At 27.5% G+C, this 25,906-nt stretch overlaps 2 protein-coding genes across 2 annotated transcripts; both read right to left on the bottom strand.

Moving 5' to 3' along the window:
* Positions 1 to 8,944: 8,944 nt before the first annotated feature.
* Positions 8,945 to 11,012, bottom strand: LOC145074670 (Ribosomal protein L30/L7 family protein). The gene is made up of 6 exons (XM_079021002.1): positions 10,884 to 11,012; positions 10,063 to 10,262; positions 9,871 to 9,968; positions 9,656 to 9,793; positions 9,429 to 9,531; positions 8,945 to 9,349 (listed from the first exon to the last, which is right to left on the bottom strand). Exons 2-6 carry the CDS (start codon positions 10,243 to 10,245, stop codon positions 9,134 to 9,136), a joined length of 738 nt encoding a protein of 245 aa, XP_078877128.1. The 5' UTR covers positions 10,246 to 10,262; positions 10,884 to 11,012; the 3' UTR covers positions 8,945 to 9,133.
* An 8,214-nt stretch (positions 11,013 to 19,226) lies between these two features.
* Positions 19,227 to 19,673, bottom strand: LOC145075279 (uncharacterized protein At5g01610-like). The gene has a single exon (XM_079021576.1). The coding sequence runs from the start codon at positions 19,671 to 19,673 to the stop codon at positions 19,227 to 19,229; it is 447 nt and encodes a 148-aa protein (XP_078877702.1).
* Between the last annotated feature and the right edge of the window lie 6,233 nt (positions 19,674 to 25,906).

Genomic DNA, 25,906 nt, shown 5'->3' with positions numbered 1-25,906 from the left:
AGAATACATGTGATTTTGAAAGTGTATCAACATTTAAGTTGGTGAGTTCATAAGTATGTTTTTGAGATCGAAAGCTTGTTCGTGTTCCTTGAAAATGTTATAGTGTACTTCCAGAAAATCCAATATTTTCTTTAGTGAATGAAATGTAGTCTTAGGACTTCAAGACCAAAATGTATGTATGTTTCTGTACTCTGAAATAGTAATGTGTAGTCTTATTAATAAATAAAACCAAATCATGATTGTTCTAGAAAAGTTGTATGTTATACTAGTGTACTTCGTACTAGAAAAGCAGAATAATGTAGTAGCGTCTATAGTAGTGTTTGTATGAAAACGTTCTTGTATGAATGCCTGGAATCCACCAGCTATAGTGTAAAATAGTGTACTGTAGTTTTATTACTTAAAATAAAACCTTTGAAGTAGTGTTAATCGTAAGAAAATGTTTTAGTTGATATTATTGTGAGTTTCATATAACCATGCTTGATATGACTAGTGGCCTCTACGACGTTCTTCAAGCGTCGGAATGTTATGATATTTGTCACCCCAAGCCTGCTAGCCTAGCTGTTGCAAGCAGCTCAGGTGCGGGATTGTCAGTTCCGTATAAATCTATACACAAATTCACGCTCTCCCTCCAGGAGACTCTGGTTATAATTTATAGGACTTAGAATTGTACCCTAGTGGATACCTCGAAGTAGTGCCTCACAACCCTATATTAACTACTTTACGTGAAGTGTACTATTGTTCTCTTGTACTTGAAACTGTATGTATTACCTTGTAGTAATGTACTTTGTAATGTAAATAATTGTGACATCCCCATTTTCACGGCCAGAAAAGACCGATTTTGTTTATGCTTTATAAAAATTAGAGTACCTCTTTTAATAAAAGTGTTGCGGAGTTTGTCCCCATAAAAACATGAAAATTACATTATCAAAGCATTTCCGAAGAAATGTATTTTTTTTTATTCATTTTAAAACATTGGGATGTCATCGTCAATACAGGAACATAAGCATAAACAGAACTTACATTTATTTACACTAGTGATCTACATCTCTTTTAAATCTCTCAGTGTAAAATAGCTTCGTATCGACACCTGTGATACAAATAAGCTGGAGTGGGTCAGGTTGGGGAACCTGGTGAGTACATAAGGTTTTCAACCCACAATAATATAATTATTATATTTAAACATCAAACAATCAACCCCATTACTCATTCCCATTATCTTCTTAAAGATTTACCCTAAGGATCAGCTAATCCTTGTTCATTCATTCCTAAGGAAACAACATGAAGTCCATTGTTGCTAATGACACGGTGGTCAAGTGCAGCTGTTGATATTATCACTTAGACACAGCTGCCAGAATTAGGACATTTTCTATGAGGCGCTTCTGTCGGTATTGACCTTTAAACGCTACTGTCATGGTCATAAGGCTCCTTATTAGGCGCAGCTGCCGATACTGTCCTTAAAGCGCAGCTGCTAGGACGTTTATCGTAGATCTAAAACATCTACGGGTTGTGGCGCAGCTGTCAGTGCTCATTTATGGGGTACTAGGTCCATTGCTGCCAATGTTTACCTATAGGACACTAGGTCCATACTACTAATGTTCCTCTATTTCAGCTTTTATCCCTCATCATTCATCTACCCATGTTTTACCCAACATATTTTGTAGATATAAAATACTTTATACAATTTACATCATTTAAAACATGTATAAAAATCTTTCACCAGCATAGACAGCAAGTATTCAGACAATATGCACACATAACACGTAATTTATATTTAAATACTTCATATCAATGTGTAAGATGAAATGGATTATGCACTCACCTGATTAGGTGGTGACTTGGCACTCGGACAGCACTTCGTTACTCTTAAAACAATTTCTTCGACAAAACCTAGTATCAATATCACTAAGGTTTAGTCTGACGTTAACCGTGATTAATTAATAGTCTAGCTATTATTACTATTATATAAGCGTTAACACAATACTTTTCACCCACTATATACACACGAGGCCAGACATGGAACACCGGAGGGCATGATCATTTCGACATAGAAATCAATATACGCTTGATATACAATTTACACAACATAAAATGGTCTATAAAATCATCAATTAATTGTAGAAATAACCAATGATATAAACTTATTACAGTTAATAAAACTAATAGGTTAACTATATGTTTTATTTTGCTAGTGACATTGGTTTTTGCATGTATAAATACTAAATCATAATTTGTAAAAGTTTATTATTTTAATTAAATAATTATATTTGTGTGCAACGCGCAAGAATTCGTCTAGTCTATATCTATATATGTATATCTATATCTATCTATATCTATCTATATATACTTATAAATGAAACATTTTTTATTTCACTCCATTCATTTGAAACTCCTATGTATTTTTCCTTTCACCACATTCATTTGAAACTCTCATGACTTTTCAATTTCTTTTTAATAATGATTATAAGTTGGTTAATAAGATTAAATAAATATAAACCTTAAGTGTATAAAGGAAGCATTTTTCCTTTCACCACATTCATTTGAAACTCCCATGAGGCATTTTTACTCAATCCATATTCATTTGAAACCTTCTATTTGAATGAATACCACTCAAAAGTCTCTTAATAATGAATAATGATTAACAATTAAAATGTTTTATAACTTATATAATATGTTTAATAAGAAATTAATGGATAATCTACTATAAATGGCCAATCTCTTTGAATAGAAACACAAATATCAGTCACATACAAAATTCACAAAGAAAACAAGTTTAAAGGTTTTGTGTTGTTTTGAAGGCTTTGGACCATTTTTCGAGCCATGTTATTATGTTAAAGTTTTTAATTTGTAAGTTTGTTATATATTAATTCTTTTTTTATTGGTTTAAATATTTTTTTAATACAATCATTGTATGTTGTGGTTGAAATTTTAATGTAAATTAGATCAGATTCATGTTATCGATCATATGTTATGGAATGTGATATTTAATTGAATATTGTATATATGTTTGTATGTTTGTGTTGCTTCAAAGCAATAATTAATTAAAAATCATGGATATGTCATATTATCCATATTATCCAAGTAAGTTTCTTTTAAAATACAAATTGTCTATCTTATCACTTTATATTTTAGTATTTGTTTAACATTTTAAGTATAACAATAAGTGCTTTTTAAAAGTTTTCTTTCACTTATAAATAATAATAACTGGTTTTAACATTAACGAACGATATTTATAATTAATAAAATCAAATTATAAAAATCATGGATATGTCATAATATTCATGCAAGTCTTTTTTAAAATACAAATTGTCAATCTTATCACTTTACTATTTTGTATATGTTTTATATTTGAATAATAATATTAAGTGTTCCTTAAAAGTCATCTTAAACTTATTAATAATAATAAGTGGTTTAAAATTAATGAACAATAATTTTAAATGATAATAGCATCAAATTATAAATTACATAACGTTAGCTATAAATAATTTTTATTTTAAATGAACATCGTTAATGAAATTAAAAAATAATTGCATAAGTAAAATTTTAAATTAATCAATCATAACAATTGTTAAAAAAAATACTAAATAGATAATTATATTTAATTCTATTAATGAGGAAGTTGAGTTGATGTCAATAAATATTATTGTTCAAAATAGTTTAGATTATATATATATATATATATATATATATATATATATATATATATGTATATAAGTGTAAAAATATTATGTCAAAGTTAATATTAATAACATAACCATTATAAACATATATATTTTTAATATTCTAACAATATATTTTTAAGCTCTGTCGCGCAACGCGCGGGAATTCGTCTAGTTATACTATAAAAGAAGCATTTTTTCTTTCATCGCGTTCATTTGAAACTCTCATGACTTTATAATTTCTCACAAATAATGATTATAAATTGGTTAATAATATTGAAATAAATGCAAAACATAAATTGTAATCCTAAATTAACTAAACTTCAATCTTAAAATAATATCTTTTACTATTATATAAAATTATGTTTTGTGCTTTTAATATATTATATACTTAATTTAGTTTAAATATGTTGTTATGAACATTGCAATTTTAAATTCATGAAATTTAAATAGTTTGTACAGAATATTTAAATTGTTAATTTAAATATAATGTTAAAAAGTTAATTTAAATCGAAATTTCAATAAAACTTAAAAGAGAATACAGATACTATCTTGTAAATAATTGAAAGTTATAAATTATAGTGTTAAGTACAAAACCTAAATCGTAATCCCAAACTAACTAGAAAATTTTCTAAGACTATTTTTATAATCATTAAGAGTTCCAAATAAGTAGCTTAAAAATAATTTACAACATTTAAAAGTAACATTAATTTCTTTCAAATAATGATTATAAATTGATTAAAAATATTAAATAGATGCAAAACCTAATTTTGAATCCTAAATTAACTAAACTTCAATATTAAAATAACATGTTTTACAATTATATAAAATTGTGTTTTAAACTTTTAATATATTATATACTTAATTTAGTTTGAATATGTTGTTGTTGATAGGTTTTATAGGTTATATTAAAAATCATGTGACGGAAAAACTTAACCTTAAGTTCAAATACAACTTATTCGATCTAAGTTTTCTCTATTGATTGCAACAAACAGTTGAACTTCAAGAACCCTATGAATACTCTACTATTTGCGAATTTCATAAATGGATTAAGGTTTACATACCTTTTGATTATCGTTGTAAATAATCAATAAAATCCTTCTTGAACAAGCTTTGGAAAACTAGCATTAGAAATCTCCTGCGTCTGATGACTCACACCTAAAACCCTAGAAACCTTAGAAAGAGGAGAGGAGAGAGGGGGAGAAGGAAATTTCATTCCTAATACACTCTTATGAATGTCATGAACGAAAATTTATGGCCTTAGGGTCCTATTTATAGTTTAGTTAACATGCAAACAAAGCAGAATCTAAATTGATTAAATAATAGATTTAATCTAATTCAGATAATTTCCTTTTATGCAACCAGGAGGCTTCTAGAATCCCTAGAAAGACTCCTAATTTTTTTCACCCCTTGGATATTTTAGAATTGTTTCTTTTGTTCAACTATTGAACAATTACAATTCACCCCGTGTATCTTTAATTAATCTCAAATTAATTCCAGATTAATTATGATTAATAATTAATTAATTCTAATTGATTTCTTATTAATTTATTAACCCTATAAATTAACAAATCCATTATTTAACTATCGATCTCATGTTAATTTATTAATCACATAACAAATTACATATCAATTATCTATTCTCAATTTATATATTAATCACATAATATATAAATAAAACATTTCTCTCTCTTTCACCTAATATCATTTCTAGTTATTTCTGATTATGAGGGTAACGAATTTTGTTTCTATTTTCATGTTTATACCAATTTCATTATGAGCTTAGATACATTAATCCAACAGTTGTATATGAACCATTGCTAATTTAAATCGAAATTCAATAAAACTTAAAAGAAAATCCAAAGATTATTTTGTAAATAATTTAAAGTTATAAATTATTGTGTTAAATGAAAAACCTAAATTGTAATCCCAAATTAATTAAAATAAATTTCTCAAATTATTTTTATAATCATTAAGAGTTTCAAATAAGTAGATTAAAAATAATTTACAACAACATTTAAAAGTAGCATTATATAATAAAATTATATTGTTTTTTTTAACGACAAAGAAATGAATTCTAATATTCGGAATAAAATTATACTGTTAACATTAAAAATAAGGGTGCAAACGAGCCAAGCTACTCGCGAGCTACTCGGGATCGGCTCGTTAAAAGCTCGACTCGAAACCGGTTTTAAACGAGCCCATGCCGAGCTCGAGCTTAATATTAAGCTCGTTTATTAAACGAGCTCGAGCTCGAGCCTATGTCACTAAGCTCGATTAGGCTCGCGAGCCAAAACGAGCATTTATATAATATAATTTATTATTATTTTCTTATATTAAAATAAAAACATATTTAAGAAATTATGGATTTCGGGTATTAGTAAACGAGCTTGAGCCGAGCTTAAACTTATTTAGGCACATCAAACGACAAACGAGTCGAGCCCGAGCCCGAGCCGAACTTGTATAATTCTTAACAAGCTCTAGCCGAGCTCAGTAAAAGAAAGATCGAATCGAGCTGAGCTCGAGTTCGAGCCTCATATAACTTAAACGAGCCCAGGCTCGGCTCGGTTCAACTCGTTTGCACCCCTAATTAAAAACAAAAACAATATTTGATGTTTTAAATAATTACAACTATGAAAATTAAAATTTTAAGCAAATATTTTTTTTAAAAGTTAATTGATCATAACAAAAACTCTAAATAACGTTAAATCATATATTATTTTTATGTTATATATGAGTAACTCAATCATAGAAGTCATTGAAATTATATATACTTTATCATATAAATCAAAATAATCAAAGTTTTATATCAACTTAGGGGCTGTTTGTTTACCTCTTATTGCCTCTTAATAAAAGGCAAATCTGAATCTGTCAAATTAAGTGCGATTGTTAAAATCTTATTTTGACATCTGAACCTTAATTTTGTCACTTATTCGGTCAGACATTGAGATGGATCTGAATAAAAAAAATTACGCATGTGCCCTTCCTCAATATTTCATCCGCTTCTTTTTTCCCTTTTTAGTTTCTACTCCATCGATCATCATTCCTTTCTCCTACCTCTCAATCTCTTCTGCAACAATCGACTCAACTGGTTCGCTGACAGCCTCCGCCACAGACGAAACCACCGAAATCCTCCACCATAGACGAAGCCATTGACAGCTTCCTCTTGCCTCCGCCAACGACTCCGACTTATGTTGCAGGTACATCGATTCTTCTTTTTTTCCCATTAAAATCGATAGGTTGCTCAGAGCGTGCTCCCAAGTTGTTGTTACGTTGCTTAAAACCCTAGAGGTTGTTGTTGATTAAAAACCCTATGGGATATTAGAACCCAAGAACATCAGTTATGGTTTTGGACCTTTTGGATGAGTTGAAGGTTTTTTGTTATGATTTTTGTGATTTTTTCATATGATTTGCTGAAACTAGGTTATGCTGAAATGTTGAAATCAGATTTGTCATTGAAGCTCTTAAGCACACCAATTGTTTGTGAAAAGTCCTGTGAGGTTCTATCAATATATGCTTTACAGAATGGTTTTTTTATCAAATCACAAAGTTGTGTTTGATGGGTATTAATGTTTAGATTGTATATTCTGTAATCATACCCTTGGTTGCAGTTTGATGGGTATTAATGTTTCTGAATTGAAGATAAAAAAAATATTGAATGACCTGCTACAGAAATAAGAATAAAGGGCATAATGGTCTTTTCCTTGTTATTATCAAGTGGTACTAGGTTATTCTAGATTACATGAAGCATCGAGACTTGGGATGGCCTAAAGAAAGGAGTTGGTTGATGGTTTACAGGTTGGGTGCAAGAAAATTTTAAGGGGTATTTTAGTCTTCTTTTGGAATTTTACATAAAAAGGCTTTTTTGTAATGTGATCCATATAAACATACTTTTCACTTTGTTTTCATAGCCTATTGTAAGCTTGTTTTTGTAAGGGTGAAGACATGAAATAGCAATGTACTTTTATATATTTCTTTATTATAGTATCATAATTTCACCTCTTCCTATTAGAGCATAATATTATGTATCGTGTTATATATATATATATATATATATATATATATATATATATATATATATATATATATATATATTATATAATTATTTAAGGATTTTTGTTCGGTTATTTTATAAATAGAAACATTGAATTCAATGAAAAATAAGACAGAAGGGTAAAATGGTCATTTTTATAATTCAGCACAGGAATTCAGAGGTCCCGACCAAACAGCATGTTAAATTCAGATCTTAAAAATTCAGACCCTCTTAGAAATTTAGACCTCTTAAAAGTTCAGATCTTAAAAATTCAGATCCTGCCAAACAGCCCCTTAGTATAAATTATTTTATCAAAATTAACATCAACGTCATTGTTATATATATATATATATATATATATATATATATATATATATATATATATATATATATATATATATATATATATATATATATATGGGTAAAGTGAATATACCTAACAACCTTATATAAGTTTAGGTACCTAACCACATCATACTATGTAATTTTGTATGATATTTGCATTGTAATCACCCAAAGTGATTAAAATTCAACCTCATAACTTGATTGCTTCCAAAATCTTTGGACTTTCATCATTATCTTCCTTCAAATAACGTCTTTCTATCGAAGACCCTCTGGTGGGCTTCATATACTACCGTTACAAATCAAATGGTGTAGGAAGAATATAATGGTGAATATCTGAAAATCTTGGAAGTAAATCAAGTTTATATATATATATATATATATATATATATATATATATATATATATATATATATATATATATATATATATATATATATATATATATATATATTACGTGCGGATAGTGGTCTAGTTTTTTAGATAAAATAGACGGGTCTAAAACCAAACCAAATGTAAAAGATAACGTTTTGTAGAACTCACCAATTAGGAGATTGAATCAATACCTATTTTTAGTTTTTCACTTTTCATTAATATTCATATTCTACAATTTGGCTTCTTCCCATCACTATAACTTTTCACTAAATTAATTGTGAATTTCATGTTTTCACCTCCAAAACTACTTGATTTCTTATTTCACGTTTTTCATTCCCACCTCACAATTCTTACCTTTTCAACTTAGTGTTTCAATTTAGTATAATACGACATATTTACAAGATCTAAACCCTAAACAAAAACCTGACAAGATAATTAAATGGACCGGGTTTAGATAAGATATTTCAAAATGTTTAAGTTTCAATCCGAAACGAAGACGACACATTTGCAACACCTAATCGGTCTATTAAAATAAACATCACAAAAATAATAAGACATACATATCTCAAAAAGTTAACAAAATTTTGTTTGGTATTACAAGCTCGAAGAGCTCACAAATAACCTATAAGAACTACATTCCATAAAACAAGGATTAATAAAAATCGAAGCCTGAAATTTGGAAGGAAAAGAGTTGAACATTCACTTAAAGATTATATTATATCATTAATTAATTCATCTTACTAATCAACTCATTGATTTGATCTTCACGATTCCCAGAGTCACCACCATCCTTGTATGCCTTCTTCTTACCCTGCAACGCCTTCTCTGGTTTATTCAAATTGAAAGGACACAAAAAACTGCACACCTCCTTGAAATGTGGACCCACATTTGCTATCTCCTTCACTATGTCTTCTATGCATATAATTCCATGTTCACTCATAGCCTGCCATAACCACCATTAACTCACCTCAAATATTCATCTTAAACATTTCCCCCCAAAAAAAAAAAAAAATCCTGCATACCTGCTCAATGATGTTGTTGTCTGTCAATGGAAATACTTGTTTGTTGATTTTTGCCAACCCCTTCTTGTATATCAGCTCATTCACACTCTTCAGGTTAGGGTACCTTTCAAAAGCATAAACAAAATGAAAATTAAAAACAGTTTGTCCAAATTAAGTGCTTAACTCATTCAGCCCCATCAAGTCAAAAAGACATAAAACCTCTTTGATAGACTTGCAGTGCTACTCACCCATAAGTGACATACGGCTCGATTTTCTGTAAAATTTCCATGATTCTATCATTTGCCTTGACAAAAACACCAGTAAACATTCTCCTTAATCTCAGAGAGTACAACAGTTTTCTTGTCTGTGGATGCATGTCATTTTTACTGAAAATCAAAATGTAAGCAAAAAATACGAATGATAAAACTGAAGAAATAAAAAAAGTATATAAAAGGTCACATACCCCTGTATACGTATTATAAAAAGGAGTTTTGATTGAGGAAATGCTGATGATTTTATTGGTCGCTTTCCTCGATATTTCATTTTTATGAGATCTGACTCCTGGATAAAAGCATCAAGTGAATGTTAATTATCAGAGTGTTAGTCCATTAAACATACAAACAATAGAAGAAAAATATTATTTGAAAATGTTTACTTTATCACGGAATTCTCTGATAAACTGTTCGGGTTTCTTGATAACAAAATTATCACTTTTAGACTTTTTCACCCTTTGCTCCAACTGCTCTTTCCTTCTATTTGCCCAGTCTTCATTGCTTTTCCTCTTCTTTAATACAATTTCTGACACATAATTGAGAGGCTTTGCTTCATCATCGGCCATGATGGTTGATATGCTATCTGATAAAGCCATGTACCCACAAAAAAAAATTATCAAAACCAAATCTGTCACAGAATCGAAACCAACTCAAAATTCAACATGTTGGTCTAGTTACATCAAAAAGTTTGCGCTCAAGTTTTCTTTCTATCACTTGATCCAAAAACATGGTTGAATAAAAGAAAAAAAAGCGTTTCATTTAAAACCTAAAAGAGGAGGCTTTTCACAAAAATATCCAACAACCAAATGCGTACATAGGAATTGCACTCGAGTTTTCACTTTGTCTGCTAATAGAAAGTAAGAAATCAATTCTTACTCGACTCTTTCTTTAGGAATAACAAACAAGATTGAAATTGGAGTTGGAATTGGAATTGCCTAAATCCCTTCTAAACATAAACCCTTTTTTACAGCTACCTATAAGTTCTAGGCGTTTTTCAGTTCTCCAACTTAATAAATGAGATATGAGCTGATCAGTACACTAACCAAGCAGACTATGCATAAACAACTTCATTAGTCAAGCAAAAAAGTATGCTTATCGGTTCTCTTGTTCTTGTAATTTGGCATTAGGGTTTCAAAATTTTCAGTATAATTAGACGGCAACACAAACACAACAGGTTGAGGATTCAAAAGGTAGAAAAACTTACCACGAGAAATCAACAGGTTGAAGATGAAGCCGAATGAGAAGCGAGTCCTTAGGTGGAAGCCGAAAGACGGAAAAACTTTTAGGTTTTCAGTTTTTCACAATGCAGGGTGCAAACAAAGACCAATATGGTAGTATGGTATTGGACTATTGGAAGGGTAGACGGAACAAAATCAGCCCAAATTAAAACCAAACCCAATTTGACCCATTACTTCAACTGTTGGGTTTTGCATGGCCCACGAGCCACAACCAGATCTAAACGATCGGATAGGTCGTTCCTTCTTTTCTAGATGATTTTTGTAAGCATTAGTATTTAATGGGAGAATGAAACACATTATTATGGTTGAATTAAAAAATTAACAAATTATATATATATATATATATATATATATATATATATATATATATATATATATATAAATAAAAATAAAAAACTTTGTAGGAGATGCTACTACTTTTCAAGAAAAAATTTCACAAATTTTAATGAATTCACCCCCAAAACTTTTTTTTGGCTCTTATACCATTTGACATGGTATATATATATATATATATATATATATATATAGGGTAAAGTGAATATACCTAACAACCTTATATAAGCTTAGGTACCTAACCACATTATACTACATTGTTTTGCATTATATTTCCATTGCAATCGTTTAAGGTTCTTAAACTTCAACCCATAACTTGATTTACTTCCAAGACTTTCATACATTCACCATTATATTCCTCCTACACCATTTGATTTGTAACGGTAGTATATGAAGCCCATTAGGGGGTCTCCAATAGAAAGACGTCATTTGAAGGAAGATAATGGTGAAAGTCCAAAGATTTTGGAAGCAATCAAGTTATGAGGTTGAATTTTAAGAACTTTGGGTGATTACAATGCAAATATGATACAAAATTACGTAGTATGATGTGGTTAGGTACCTAAGCTTATATAAGGTTGTTAGGTATATTCACTTTACCAATATATATATATATATATATATATATATATATATATATATATATATATATTGTAGAGTGTCATACAACTTTCATAAAAATCAAAATAATATAATGACTTTAAATAATATTTTTATAAAACAAATATTTTTGTTTTTAGATAATGTATTTGTTTGTAATGATTTTTAATACTAGCTCTTATGAGCCATCTAGCATCGTGAATATGATTATTATTTAAAATTATACCTTGATTAGTAGGTTTGTAAGAATTCTTAAGATTTTGCTCAGAATTATTTATAGATTCTTGAATTCTCTGTATTCTTAAAAGAATATCTCTATTAGGGATACAGTTCATCAAGATTTTGTTAGACATGATTATTAAAAACGAACAATATTTTAACAAAAATTTCAAACCTTTTAGAATTAATAGTTAGAATAATTTGAAATGAAATTATCATGGAGAAATAAAAGTAACAACAATTGAATAAATACTACTAGATAATACCTTTTTGAATTAAGTTTGAATTACAATCAGTACATACATCTGGAGAAATAATTATTTGAAAATCTAGAGACTTGGAACATCTACTAGTAGATAGAGAAACTCTTGGAGATTTTTTAGAGAATGAATATTTTTCTTGTGTTTCTCTACTAAAACATAGTTTCTATTTATAATCATCTTGAAGTCTTCAAATCTTCTAGTGATATTTGACGTATGATCAAGTGGCCAACCAATAGAAATAATTACTTGTAAATGGTTGTCCTTGAAAGTGGTTGTCATTCATCTTTTGAAGAAATTGTTGTTTGTAATCAATAACCATCTTTTTTTGATAAAGTATATCATCATAGAGCATCTTCTAAAGTCTTTTGTCTTCATATCATCATTGATGATAAATTTGATAATAAATTTGATAATATTGATTTATACATAAATACATACACCGGTATACTCACATAATATATACATACACCCGTATTTGAAAATCATAATTTTGATAATAGAAGAAACGAAATACCCTCCATTGAAGGTATTACACCAAATTCAATGATAATAATTGCTTATTCTTCATAAGGATCATCAAAAGGGTCTTAAGCGTCTTGAAATAAATCATTATTTATAGATTTTGGATAATCGTCAGAAGATGGAGTTTGGCGAATTTCTTGAAGTAACTTTTGAAGTTCTTCAGGGGAAGAACTAGCAGCTTCTTTAATTCTAGCAATTAAATCGATATCAGTTTGAGGAAGACTATTGATAAATGTGGCTTCAACTTCTGGTTTTTGAATATATATATTCATTGGTAACGTTTAATTACTGCTTGTTCGTTAGCTTGAGAAATCTTCATTTTGTCCCACCATTTTGAGCGAAATTGGCAATTAAGCAATGGAGGAGAGGAATCTTTTGTTTCTTGATAATGAAAAGTCCAGGACATGATCCATGGAACTTTGAATAACATGGTGAATTGTAACATATATTCAAATTCTGGAATTTGTTGAATAAATAATTCCTTAAATTTGAGATATCCAGCACAAATTTCTTTCGGTAAACAATTTGGAAGAATTCTCATATATTTATACGAATAGATAAACCATCTTGGATATTCACATTTGAAGTTCAAATCAAAAGAAGATAAACCATTAATGTGAATAATTCCGAATAAAGAATGCCTTAGTCCACGCATCTTGATGATCATAATAGGAAAATCGGGGATAAGCAGGATAACTTATAAGAGGTTTTTCAGAGTGAAGATTTGGAACCCAATTTTCTAGAGAAATTATCTTGATAATATGAGCTTTGCTAAAATCAATGTTTCCTTCTTTTGAATAAAAACGATGAACAAAATTGACTGAACCCGATTCTTGCAATATAACTTGGTAATATTCTCGAGTTTTATATGAATCAACATAAAAAGTTTTCCCTTGACCAAAAAGGTAATTTGTGAGAATATGAAAACTTTGATGTAACTTATGGATTTGAAAGTCTTAAAGAATTTGGACTCTTGAGAAATTTGGATTAAGAACATACAGAGTTTTAGTAGAAAGGCTAGGAGTAATAGATTTTTTAGTTTGGGGGTTGGTAGGTTTTGCAAAAGGGCTTACCATGTTGGTTGGAGTAACGAGTTTTGACTAAAGGAAATTAGAATAGAGTTGTGAATTCTTAGAAATAGGAGTTAAAGGAGAAAAACTATTTTGAGTAGGAAATGGAACAAGCTTCTGAGAGACGGGCTTCTTGTCATCATTTTTGGAAGAGGAGGACGAACTCATTTTCCCTACAAAAATTCCCGAGAAAGAAAGTCAGGAAGCAAATTATTTTCTCCTTTTATGAATTCTATTTCGAAATCAAAGTTACCTAAGAGGGCTTGCCATCGAGCAAAAATTTGTTTGGAAATAATATTTTTAACATCCTTTTCTAAAATTATTTTGCAGATTGTCAATCTATTCTTAATAAAAAACTTTTCATAAATAAATCATCTTCAATTTTTTTTGATACATAAAACAATGCTTAAAATTTCTTTTTTGACAATTGAATAATTTTTTTTGTGTATCATTCCATGCCCCAAAGTAATATCAAACCAACTGTTCCTCTTTTGAGTTAACAAACTTTTGTTTTAAAATTCCTCTGAATCCAATATCACTAGCATCGGTTTTCAACTATGATATTGACATTGGGATGAGGTAGATTTAAACATGGCAAAGTAGGAACCTTTTGTTTTATATATTTAATTATATATGTATGTTTTTTAGTCCATGGTTCAGGATTATCTTTTAATCTATTATAAAGCGGTTTACATATAATCCCTAAATCTTTGAAAAAATCATGGATATAATTTAAGCATCCTAAAAATCTCTGAAGTTGTTTTTTATCTTTAATTTCATCATAAAATTTAGTAGAAAATTGCAAGTTTCTTATAATAGGTCTAATAGTTTTTTTGACAATATCATGTCCTAAAAAACGAATTTCATCTTTAAATAAATGCATTTTTGCTACAGAGACAGCTAAAACATTTTATTAAATTAAATCATGAAATTGATTTAAATGTTTGAAATGTTGATCAATGGATTTTGAAAAAATTAGAGCATCGTCAATATAAGCAATAGCAAAACTACTTATAGGAGTTATGATTCATAATATTCTCGAATTCAGAAGGGACATTTTTTAATCCAAAAGGCATTACATTCTATTCAAAATGTCTGAAAGGAGCATTAAAACTAGTTTTGTATTTATCTTCCTCATGAAGTTGTATTTGACAAAATCCATATTTCATATCAAATTTTGAAAAATATTTTTGAATCATAAAGTCTTTTTAGCAAATTTCATTTATTAGGAATAGGATAAAGAATCCATTCTAAAATTTTGTTTAAAGGTTTATAATTAGTAACTAATATTGGTGATACTCTTTCTAATTCTGCGACATTCATAACATAAAGTGTTGAACAAGACCATGATGATTTAGAAAGTCTTATGAGTTTTTTATCTAATAAATCTTGAATTTGATTTTTATAATGAATTTCTAGTTCATTATTCATGTGAATGACTCTGATTTTGAAGGAATATCTTTTTCATTAATTTTTTTTGTATATGGTAATTTTACGATATGTTGCTTTCTATTCCAAAAGGCATTAGGAATATTAGAACAAACATTTTTCTCGAATTTCAATTTTAGAGTTGTTATTTTATTTTGAATATTATTATCATTTAATTAATTAATTATTCGAACATCATTTATGTCATTAATAAGATATTTGGCTTGTTGTGTTTTATAATTAAGGACATTAATAGTTGAATATAGAGGGGGTTCATAAAATTTAAATATGAATTCTTTTCCAAAAACATTGGTTCTTATACCATCATCATGAACCATAAAAGGATATAGTTTTGTTATAAAAGGTGTTCCTAAAATTAAAGGAGAAGAAAGATCTTTTACCAAAATTAGGTGAGTTTTATAACAGTAATATTGATCATTACAAATATGAACATCAGAAACTTTATAATTTACAATTAATTTTGTACATCCAACACAGTAAGTCCGCATGCAGTTTTTTCATAGAACTGTGTAGGAAAAATTCTTTCTTGAATACATTTCATATCAGCAGCACTGTCTATCAAGGCAGTTAGGTTGATTTTAAAATTATTTTTGACTAAAGTAATATGAGTGTTTCATTTTTGAGAAATTTGATTATTTATAATTTTACCAATAGTTACCTTTTCAATTTTATTTTCTTCTTCATTATTAATTTCTATATTTTTGTTTCTAAAAATAGAATGTTTTTCTTTTTCTAAAACAAAAAGTTTATTTTTTATTTCTTTTATTTCTTGTTTTACTATTTTTAATTTTTCTTGAAGTTCTTGTATAGAAATTGGTTTTGCTTCAGTAAATCTTTCATATATATTTTTTAAATTAAAATTTTCATTATTAGCAGGAGTTATGTTGTTATTTTTATTAAGCATCTGATTTATTAGTAATTGTTGAGTATTTTTATCTTTTATAAAATCTAGAGAGTTTAGAAGATCTTTATCATCTTGTGAAAGAACATTAATAGAACTACTGAAAATAACATTGATTAAATTATTACAATGACATTTACCAATACATTTGCATGTATCAGACTCTTCTGAACTCGAAGTAGTATGTTCGAGAATATTTAAATCATTTGTTTGAAAATCATAAATACTTTCATCGGTATCTAAATCAGTATTTAAAATATTTTTTCTTATTTGTTCTTTCAAATCTTCAGAAACATTTAACTCATTTACTTTTGTATTAGCATAACAATTATTAGTTGTATGACCATTATGCCCACATTTATGACAAATAATAATATCTTTTGATTTTCTTTTAGATTTTTTATAAATTGGTTTATAAGGTTTTTTAGATTTTGAAGCGTAATCCTTGCCTTTTCTATAATTTTCTGGAATATTGTATTTCTTTTTCTTGAAATATTTTGAAGGTTTTTCCTTATATACTTTAGATTTTGAAGTAGACGGATCATTCAAGGGTTGATAACCATATTGTTTGCAAAAATTTCCAAATTCATTTTTACTGTTAATTCTATCTTTTTTGAGCTATTCTTTAAACCTAAGATCAGCACAAACCACTAATCCCTCTTTATCAATGTAGTTTATTAAATATCTAGAAGTTAAATTTTGATAAGGAATGGTATTATTAAAATTCTCTCTTAATTTTTGTCTAACTCTTTCTGCAAAGAGTTTTGGAAGACCAACAATAAAACGTTATTTCCAATAAGACTCTTTACAATCGGGTATCGAAAAAACTTTAACAATATAATTATCTCTATACTATCTAAAATTAGTAAGTTTTCTGCAACGTAAATTCATTAAATTTTTTGAAGTTTTTTCTTGAAAAGTAGTAGGATCTCCTACAAAGTTTTTGACTTTTTGAAAAATTAAACGTTCATTAAGCTCAAAACTGAAGGCTGTAAAACAATCTTCTAAACTAGACGAATGAGATGATTCACAACCTTCAGGTTTTCAGAAATTGCTGAAAGGTATCATAAATCGCCTTCAGAAGTGGCTTTCATCGTCTGGAATCGTCTCCCTCTCGCATCTGATAATGAGGGTTGTATTTACAGGCGAAACAGAAACTTCTGGAGAAAGAAATTGATAAGATGCGATCGTAGGTTTTCTTAAAAACACATAGTAGGCCGATTTAATGACGAACATCGCTTATCTGGGCTTTTTTTGGACAACATGTGATCACATGTATGCTATCTGCGATCGCATGTACTTTAAAATTCTCCAGAATTGTGTCTGAATGAAGGCCGAAGCCAAATTTGAAATTTCTTGAGTTGCGGCCCAAAGCTGCGATCGCATGTTCATTTTTCCCTTCCATCTAAATTATCAACACGAAAAATCCTCAAAACTGTTCTGTGAACAAACATGCGACCACACCTGCGATCGTAGGTTATATATATATATATATATATATATATATATATATATAGAAAAAGGATCAAAAGAGAACGCGAGAACAAGTATATTTATTTATGATTACATGTATTTATTTGTGGATAAATGATAATTTTTTACGCACAATCAACATGAATATGTTTTATCTCTTCAATTGAAACTAGTTTATAACCCGTGAAACCACGACTACAAAATTAATTAAACTTTAATAGTTAGAACACAAAATTATTTATCAGTTATAATCGTTAATTTAAATAAATATTATATCACCTTATAATTTCTATTGATTTTATTTTAATTTTTATTGCATTGTTATTAATTTATTGTAATTAAAGTGAAAATTTTAAAATTAGAAATAGAGAATTAATAGGTTGACAAGTGGCATGTATTAATTAAGAGTTTTAATAGGGTGACACATGACAAAAAAAGAATAAAATGTGTATTAATTAGGAGGTATAATATGATGACACGTGTCAAAAGGATATTAAAACTATTCTTTTATTATAATAGAGATTAAAGGCATAAAAATTTATCATTTCTCTACAAATGAATACATGGAATCACAAATAAATATACTTTGTTCTCGCGTTCTCAACCTTTTTAGTGTTCTCATTTGATCCTATATATATATATATATATATATATATATATATATATATATATATATATATATATATATATATATATATATATATATATATATATATATATATATATATGCGATCGCATATAGGAATTTTTGGCTCGCTTTGGAAGCAATTCTTCGGTTTAAGCACTCCTTGTTATTCCTTAGCATCATTCTTCAATTCCAACTTCATTTAAGCTCCAAACGTGCATCCAATTGCTCCTAAAACATTGATCCATTCGAACTATCTCAAATTGACACAAAAATGCTAGCAGTACAAGAATTCTGATAAAATACATGAGATGAACATTATTTAAATAAATGACATGCTAATGTACAAAATATGATGCTAGATGATAATAAAAATTACCCTAACAGATGCATAAAATGACATTCATCGTCATGTTTTTAATATATAAATTGTTTTGAGAATAAACCATTGAACTCTCTATCATTCCTTTCATGTCTAACAATTTTTCCTATCAATGTGTATGTGAAGAGCGAGATAAAGAAGTCATATCATGTAAATAGCAGGTAATGTCGCATTTTGATAATGTATATGAACGATTCACTAGCTCTCGTTACAAAAGCTAAAATAAAAAATTTATGGCACAAATAAATTACTCAATTAGTGGATCAATGTTCCTATGTTGGCTCAAGAATGTAAAATGAATAAAAAAAAGTACTGATGCAAATTAATAATAACCACAACTTACAAACTTACAACGAAATCTAATGAAGCGTTTAAGATAATAAAATAATATGTTGTATTTTGATAATAACAAGTTCATCATATTACATCAATTCATTTTGGTTCAATTAGATCCATTGTTACATCATTATAATATTTAGTAACATTCAGGACACTTGTTAAAAATAGTAATCGGAAAGTCTTTAGTTGCAAAGTTACTAATCTGAAACTCGATTTGGTCACCGTTCCTATTCACACTCTCAATATCAATCCAAAAGAATGCTATTTTAGCCTTCACACCACTTAATTTTTCTATTTTGTTTTTAGAAATCATCCCTGTGATTGTAGAACTATATCTGAGTTTATATTTTCCTGCACGTACAACACAACTGCTACTTAAATCAACTGAAAACTCACCACTTTTAGGATCCAAATTATAACCAACAACACCTTCTGGAAGAAGACCAATAGGGAGGTTGTATTTCTTTATAGCATCATAGGCCGATGGTGGACCTTCCCCAAACACCAACGAAATAAAAAGACAAAGAGATAAGCAAATAAAAACCATTCTCATTGTCTCCCTTCTTGGTTTGGCAAATTTCATTGTTTTTCTTAGGTGATGGGATTCTATATGTTAGTCTTTTAACATAGATGATATATAAAGAGATCCAAAAAGCACAATAACATTCATTACATATGATTTAATGGTAATTATTTAATTTTTATTTCAAAACTTAGATTAATTGAAGTGTTTATTAGTAGTTATTGTATAAAATTAGAGTTTAATTATTTTGATTATGTTTTAAGACATGTTATTTAGTGTGGGAACCACTCAATTCACATGTTGTGAAACATAACTTAGATTACGTATTAAATTATTGATTTCTATGTTCTAACATATGCATTTCGGTTGTGAGAATCACTTAATTCATACCTTTTGAAACACAAGTTAGACTAATTTAGTTCAAACACCAATTAATTTTTTTAATAGCTAGATTTTATAAAAGAAGCTAGCAAACAACTAGAAAATTACAAAGCAATAACTAGAAAAGAGTTTGATAACCAATGAACCCATTTAGTATAAACTTTAGAGTTTCTAAAAATAAACCAAATAAAATAAACACCAAGTCATTTAATTAAAGTATTTGATACAACAGGGTCATGTACACAACAAGTCATGTATGTAGTGTAAAATAATAATTACTATTATACGAGATTATAAATCACCATTAAAAAAGTATATATTTTTATGTCTTTGTCCCAAAATTATCAATATATTTTGAGCAAAAGGAACATAAATTTTAGGATAATATCAGAAGATTATTGTATTATTAGGTCAATTTCATTTGTTCTGCCATGAACATTATGGACCAATATATATATATATATATATATATATATATATATATATATATATATATATATATATATATATATATATATATATATATATATATATATATATATATATATATATATATATGACTTATACAGCATGACAATTTACTTGAACTTAAATTTATAAACTCATATTGAACTATGATTGTTATATGCTTTTGAATAAATTATAATTTCCATCCTCAAATTATATTTAATATTTTAGGATATGGTATAAAAAGAATGTTGTTTTTCTTTTTTGGTCTCTAATGCAAATCTCTCTCTCTCTCTCTCTCTCTCTCTCTCTCTCTCTCTCTCTATATATATATATATATATATATATATATATATATATATATATATATATATATATATACTGTAAAAATACGAAAAACAAATTTTATCTTATAAAATGAATACATGTACTTTATAAATTAAATTTATTATCAAAAATTAGGGATAATAATTTTACATTGGAGGGTATTATGATAATATAGATTTAAAAGTGGTTTTAACAACCGTTTCTCTTTTTTTTTCACGTCCTTAACCACTTTTAAATTTAAGTTTTCATAATAAAAATGTCAAAAAAAAAAAAACATGTTTTACTAATATGAAATAATTTCTCATGTATCATCGATTATCACCATGTAGTTCAAAGTGTGGATGGATTCTTGTACAATATAAAGTTGAGGTGACACAACTATTACTAAACTCATATAATATACGAGTCTTACAACTATTATATATCTACCCTAATAAATAAAGATATTTTTTAAAATATTATTTTCGGAACTTGAATTAACTAAAAAAAATATAAAAAATTAAAAAAAAATCCGTTTTTTTTTTAAAAATACGTGAAATATTCTAATAGAATATTATACTGATATATTCTAAAAAATAATTTTAAAATGCAAAATAAATGGAAAAATCTAAAAATTCTTTTTTTAAATATTATTTTTGGAACTTGAATTAACTAAGAAAAATAAAAATTAATAAAAAAAAATTAAAAAAAAATCTATTTTTTTTTTGAAAATACGTGAAATATTCTAATAGAATATTACAATGTACATATTTTAAAAAATAATTTTAAAATGCAAAATAAATGGAAAAATCCAAAAATTCTTTTTTTAAATATTATTTTCGGAACTTGAATTAACTAAAAAAAAATAAAAAATAATAAAAAATAATAAAAAAATGCGTCTCACGGTCTCACAAAATTAGGCTGTCTCACATGAACCACTATATATATATATATATATTATATATATATATATATATATATATATATATATATATATATATATATATATATATATATATATATATATATATATATATATATATGCGCACCACTAATTATTAGATGTTATGTTTTTGAGATTATTGTCTCAACCAAGAGCTCTATTTTGTCGACTGGACATTCCGTTCATCTAATTTTTTATTTATTACAATTTTTTGTCTAGTACGATTATTGGTTGACTTTGTTCACCAAATGAATATTGTATTATAGTTGCGTTTTCAAATAAAATTGATATATATATATATATATATATATATATATATATATATATATATATATATATATATATATATATATATATATATATATATATCATAATAAGCATTTAGCCTTAAATGTTGAATTGTAAGAGGTACAAAACTTATTGCCACACATACAACCATTTTATGCATTGAAAAATACTAAATGTTATCCGGTTAGCATGTTATCAGTTAATCAGGTTTTGAATAGGTCTTTGCACTCATCTTTAAATTGAATCGGTCAAATATGAGACAACATTCCTCACTTTCAGCCAATTAAATTGGGCTAGCTATATAAACACATCAACGTTTTCAATCATTTAAAACCCTAAAATTCTAAAGTCTCTTTATCGAATACGAACACATATTCACCACCGATTGTAGCCTTCAACTCGCCTCCCTCCATAACCACCGCATTTAATGTAATAGATCTGAAGCGACTCATATCTGCTTCTCCTTCGTCTACAAAGATAAATTGAGTCACATATCGATTCCGTGGTGAACTTGGTGAGTAAAACATTAAATTATATCCTATCTCTCCTTTAATCGATTTCACGTTTCTTTTTTCTGTTGTGTGCTTTATTAGAATTTTAGCTGTCATTAGAATGGGCACAAATAATAAAGACGTACACTTCTGCTTTCTTCTTCTTCCATTCTCCCGAAATCTCTTGCCCACCACCAAGGTATATCCCTCTTTTACCATTTTGTTATCACAAACCCACTCACACATCACAAATTTGATACAAAGGTTTAATGTTAATCTTGGATTTTTTTTTCCTTCAAAATAGTTTTATAATTGGGGGTTTTATCTTATTTTTTAGGGATGTAGAAAAAACAAATGTAAAGGATGTTAATGGAAATGACAGTGGTTCAAGAATATTTTTAGGTCATTCTTTTTATTTTAATATTCATTTTTACTTTTATTAAATACTATATTTTTGCATTATGATTCCATGCCACTGCAGAGGTGGGTGTTCTCCTTAGTCAATTTTATATGGGTATAACACCATCTTATTTTAGATCCATTTTTTCAGTAAACATTTTTATAGTATAACTGCTTATTTGGTGTGTCAAAGATATACGAGGTGTAGAGCTGCAAGTTATCAAACTCGAAACTGGATACAATTTTATTAAAGGTATTTCACATCCTGGCAGCCACAAATGATAGTTGCTCATTTTGGGACGACTAATTATTTTTTATATGCTCTATTTATGATATTTGTATAAATCCGTTGTAGAGAAAGAAATTAGTATTATAGATTAAAAAAAGAAATAAGTTTATCTAAAAGAATGTCAGATTTTAAGATTAAACATGTCTCGATCATGTCAGATTTTACAATTTTGATAAATTTATTCTTATATGCCTTCAAAAAATGTTTAATTATAATGCACATGTTTTGGCTTAATCTGATGTTAAATTTACTTCATGTATCCAATTACAACATAAGTAGGTAAAATTTTATCTGATTGTTACATTTTTTGTTCTTTCGTTTTTTAGCATCTTTTTGTTTAATTAAAAAAAATACACGAGTTTATCAATATATCCAATTTTATTTTTTGGTTTGAAAGAAATTCATGTCGCGTTTTGAGACCCATCAGGTATAAAATAAACATATCTTGAGAGTTTTCTTATGGATAGAACAACCTTTTGATCTATCCTTCGCGAGTGTAATGTCTTTTTTTATTTTAATTAATTCTATATGTGTTTAAATTCATAAAGGTGGCTTAGAGTGACCAAAAGTTGATTTGAATTTTTGCAAATCTTATATATGTTTTCTATTGTTCTCTCTCTCACTCTCTCTCTCTCTCTCTCTCTCTTTTTTTTTTTTTGACAAAGATGAGACTTTTTTTTTGCCGTTGTTGAGTGATGTTTGTACCTTAGTGATATAATAATAAAAAAATTAAATAGAAATTGAAGTTCCATGTAGAAGTGTTAGAGGTAATAGTGGTGACAGGTAGTCTTCATTATATCTATTATGACATCGTGGTTCATATAATGGTCTGGAATGACGATGTATAATATGAGAATCATAATATCAACTTGTGAAATTAGTTTTAAAATTTTAGTTAATAATTGGTGTTTTTAGCTCTTTTTTGGCATGACATGTATTTCTTCTTTTCTTTGCAGTTTTGATTTGTCTAAAATACATTCTTATTGAAACATGACAATGATGGTTTGGAATCACGATGTATGCATGTTTGTTGTTCAATTTCTAGCACATCTACTTATTGGTTTTCTCATATTTTGTGTGTTTTTATTTCATGTTTGCGATTTGGGTTTTTTTTCTTGAAACACGGCAAAAAATAAGTTGTAGCAATAACTTAATTTTCGTTCAATCCTTATTATTTGAATTGTTATTGTAAGCGAGAGGTCGTTGATAGAAGGACAATTGTGAAACATATGGGAAAGAATTAAGCTTCTTTTATTTTATAGAGTAAAGAAACGATCATTTTTTTTAACACCAAACGTTGTGGGATGTACATCATCTTTATAACTTTTTTTTGGAACGACAAATCTATTCTATTCCTAAATTACTCCTAATTCCACTTTTGTCTCCAATGAGACTTGAACCCTCAACCTCTTTATAGATGAGCCAAGTCTTCAACGTTATATATATATATATATATATATATATATATATATATATATATATATATATATATATATATATATATATATATATATATATATATATCAAACAATGTGGGACGGTCATTACAAACAAATGAATTTTGTTAACCATTTGTAAGTATATGTTATATATTTATCATATCTTTATATATATATATATATATATATATATATATATATATATATATATATATATATATATATATATATATATATATATATATATATATATATATATACACGATCACATATCTTTTAAACTAATTATTTGTCTCAAATCAAATATGCAAACTTTGTATACAATCAAACGCAATTGGCCTGTTATTGAGTTAAAAGAAAATGAAAGGAATTACTTACATGTATCTAAATTGAAATAACTTTTATATATAACTTTTATATATACAAACTGGTTCGGACGGGTACCTATCAAGTTGCGGTTCCAAAAATATGAGAACCGATACCGAGACCGCTAATAGCGGTTCCAAAACTACTAAAGATGGTTCCAAAAACTTTAGGAACCAAAACTGGTATTCCAAAACAATTCCGATTCCCAAAAAAAGATAATATGTTTCGTTGATAACCCTAATAATAACATACTTAGGTTTAATCCAAAACAACTTTATAATCTTTTCCTTAAAAAATAAAAATAAATACTTTTACTTTTAACGGAAAACAAGGTTGACTTAGTCAACTAAGTATTTAAAATTCATCGCAAATGAAAATGTGCATCTTCGAATAAAAAAACAATTTATTTTCATAAATTTTTTAAATTGAGACAACATTGTATTTTTATTTTAAACCCAAAATAATCTATCAAAATGGTTTAGTTTCCAAGTCAAAAGCTACCATCCAAAGCAAATGTCCTCAAGGCTTAACTTTGTTTGAGTCTAAATCCAATAGTAGGGAAAACCGATCAAAAACCACGCTACAATATCTTGTTTGATTAACTATATTCAGAACAACCTCATAATAAGGAGCCTGTAGGGAAATAAAAGTGGGATATGGATCTTCTCATTCATTATCATCATTATTCTCCCTAAGACTACTTTTTCATATCACATGTGTGTCAAAGTTGGACACCCAATCATACATGTTTTTTAATAAAATAATTGCCGAAAAAACTATTCGTACCCGACGCTTGACGCGGGTAAACGGCTAGTATATATATATATATATATATATATATATATATATATATATATATATATATATATATATATATATATATATATATATATATAATTTAATCTTCTTATTTTCCATTTCTTTATTGTAATGTTATTGACATC

Source organism: Lactuca serriola, chromosome 9, assembly GCF_051521515.1.
Source record: "Lactuca serriola cultivar US96UC23 chromosome 9, Lser_US96UC23_V15, whole genome shotgun sequence".
Lineage (NCBI taxonomy): Eukaryota > Viridiplantae > Streptophyta > Magnoliopsida > Asterales > Asteraceae > Lactuca > Lactuca serriola.
The sequence above is the reverse complement of the archived record's forward strand: the minus strand, read 5'-3'. Positions and strand labels throughout refer to the sequence as shown.

Bases quoted from the DNA above. Each gene is read 5' to 3' on its own strand.
- LOC145074670 (XM_079021002.1), bottom strand. From the start codon at position 10,245: ATGGCCGATGATGAAGCAAAGCCTCTCAATTATGTGTCAGAAATTGTA. The intron at 9,969-10,062 runs GTAAACATTTTC...GCTTTTATCCAG, and splicing joins TCAGAGAATTCCGTGATAAA to GAGTCAGATCTCATAAAAAT. The intron at 9,532-9,655 runs GTGAGTAGCACT...TGCTTTTGAAAG, and splicing joins GAGCCGTATGTCACTTATGG to GTACCCTAACCTGAAGAGTG.
- LOC145075279 (XM_079021576.1), bottom strand. From the start codon at position 19,673: ATGAAATTTGCCAAACCAAGAAGGGAGACAATGAGAATGGTTTTTATT.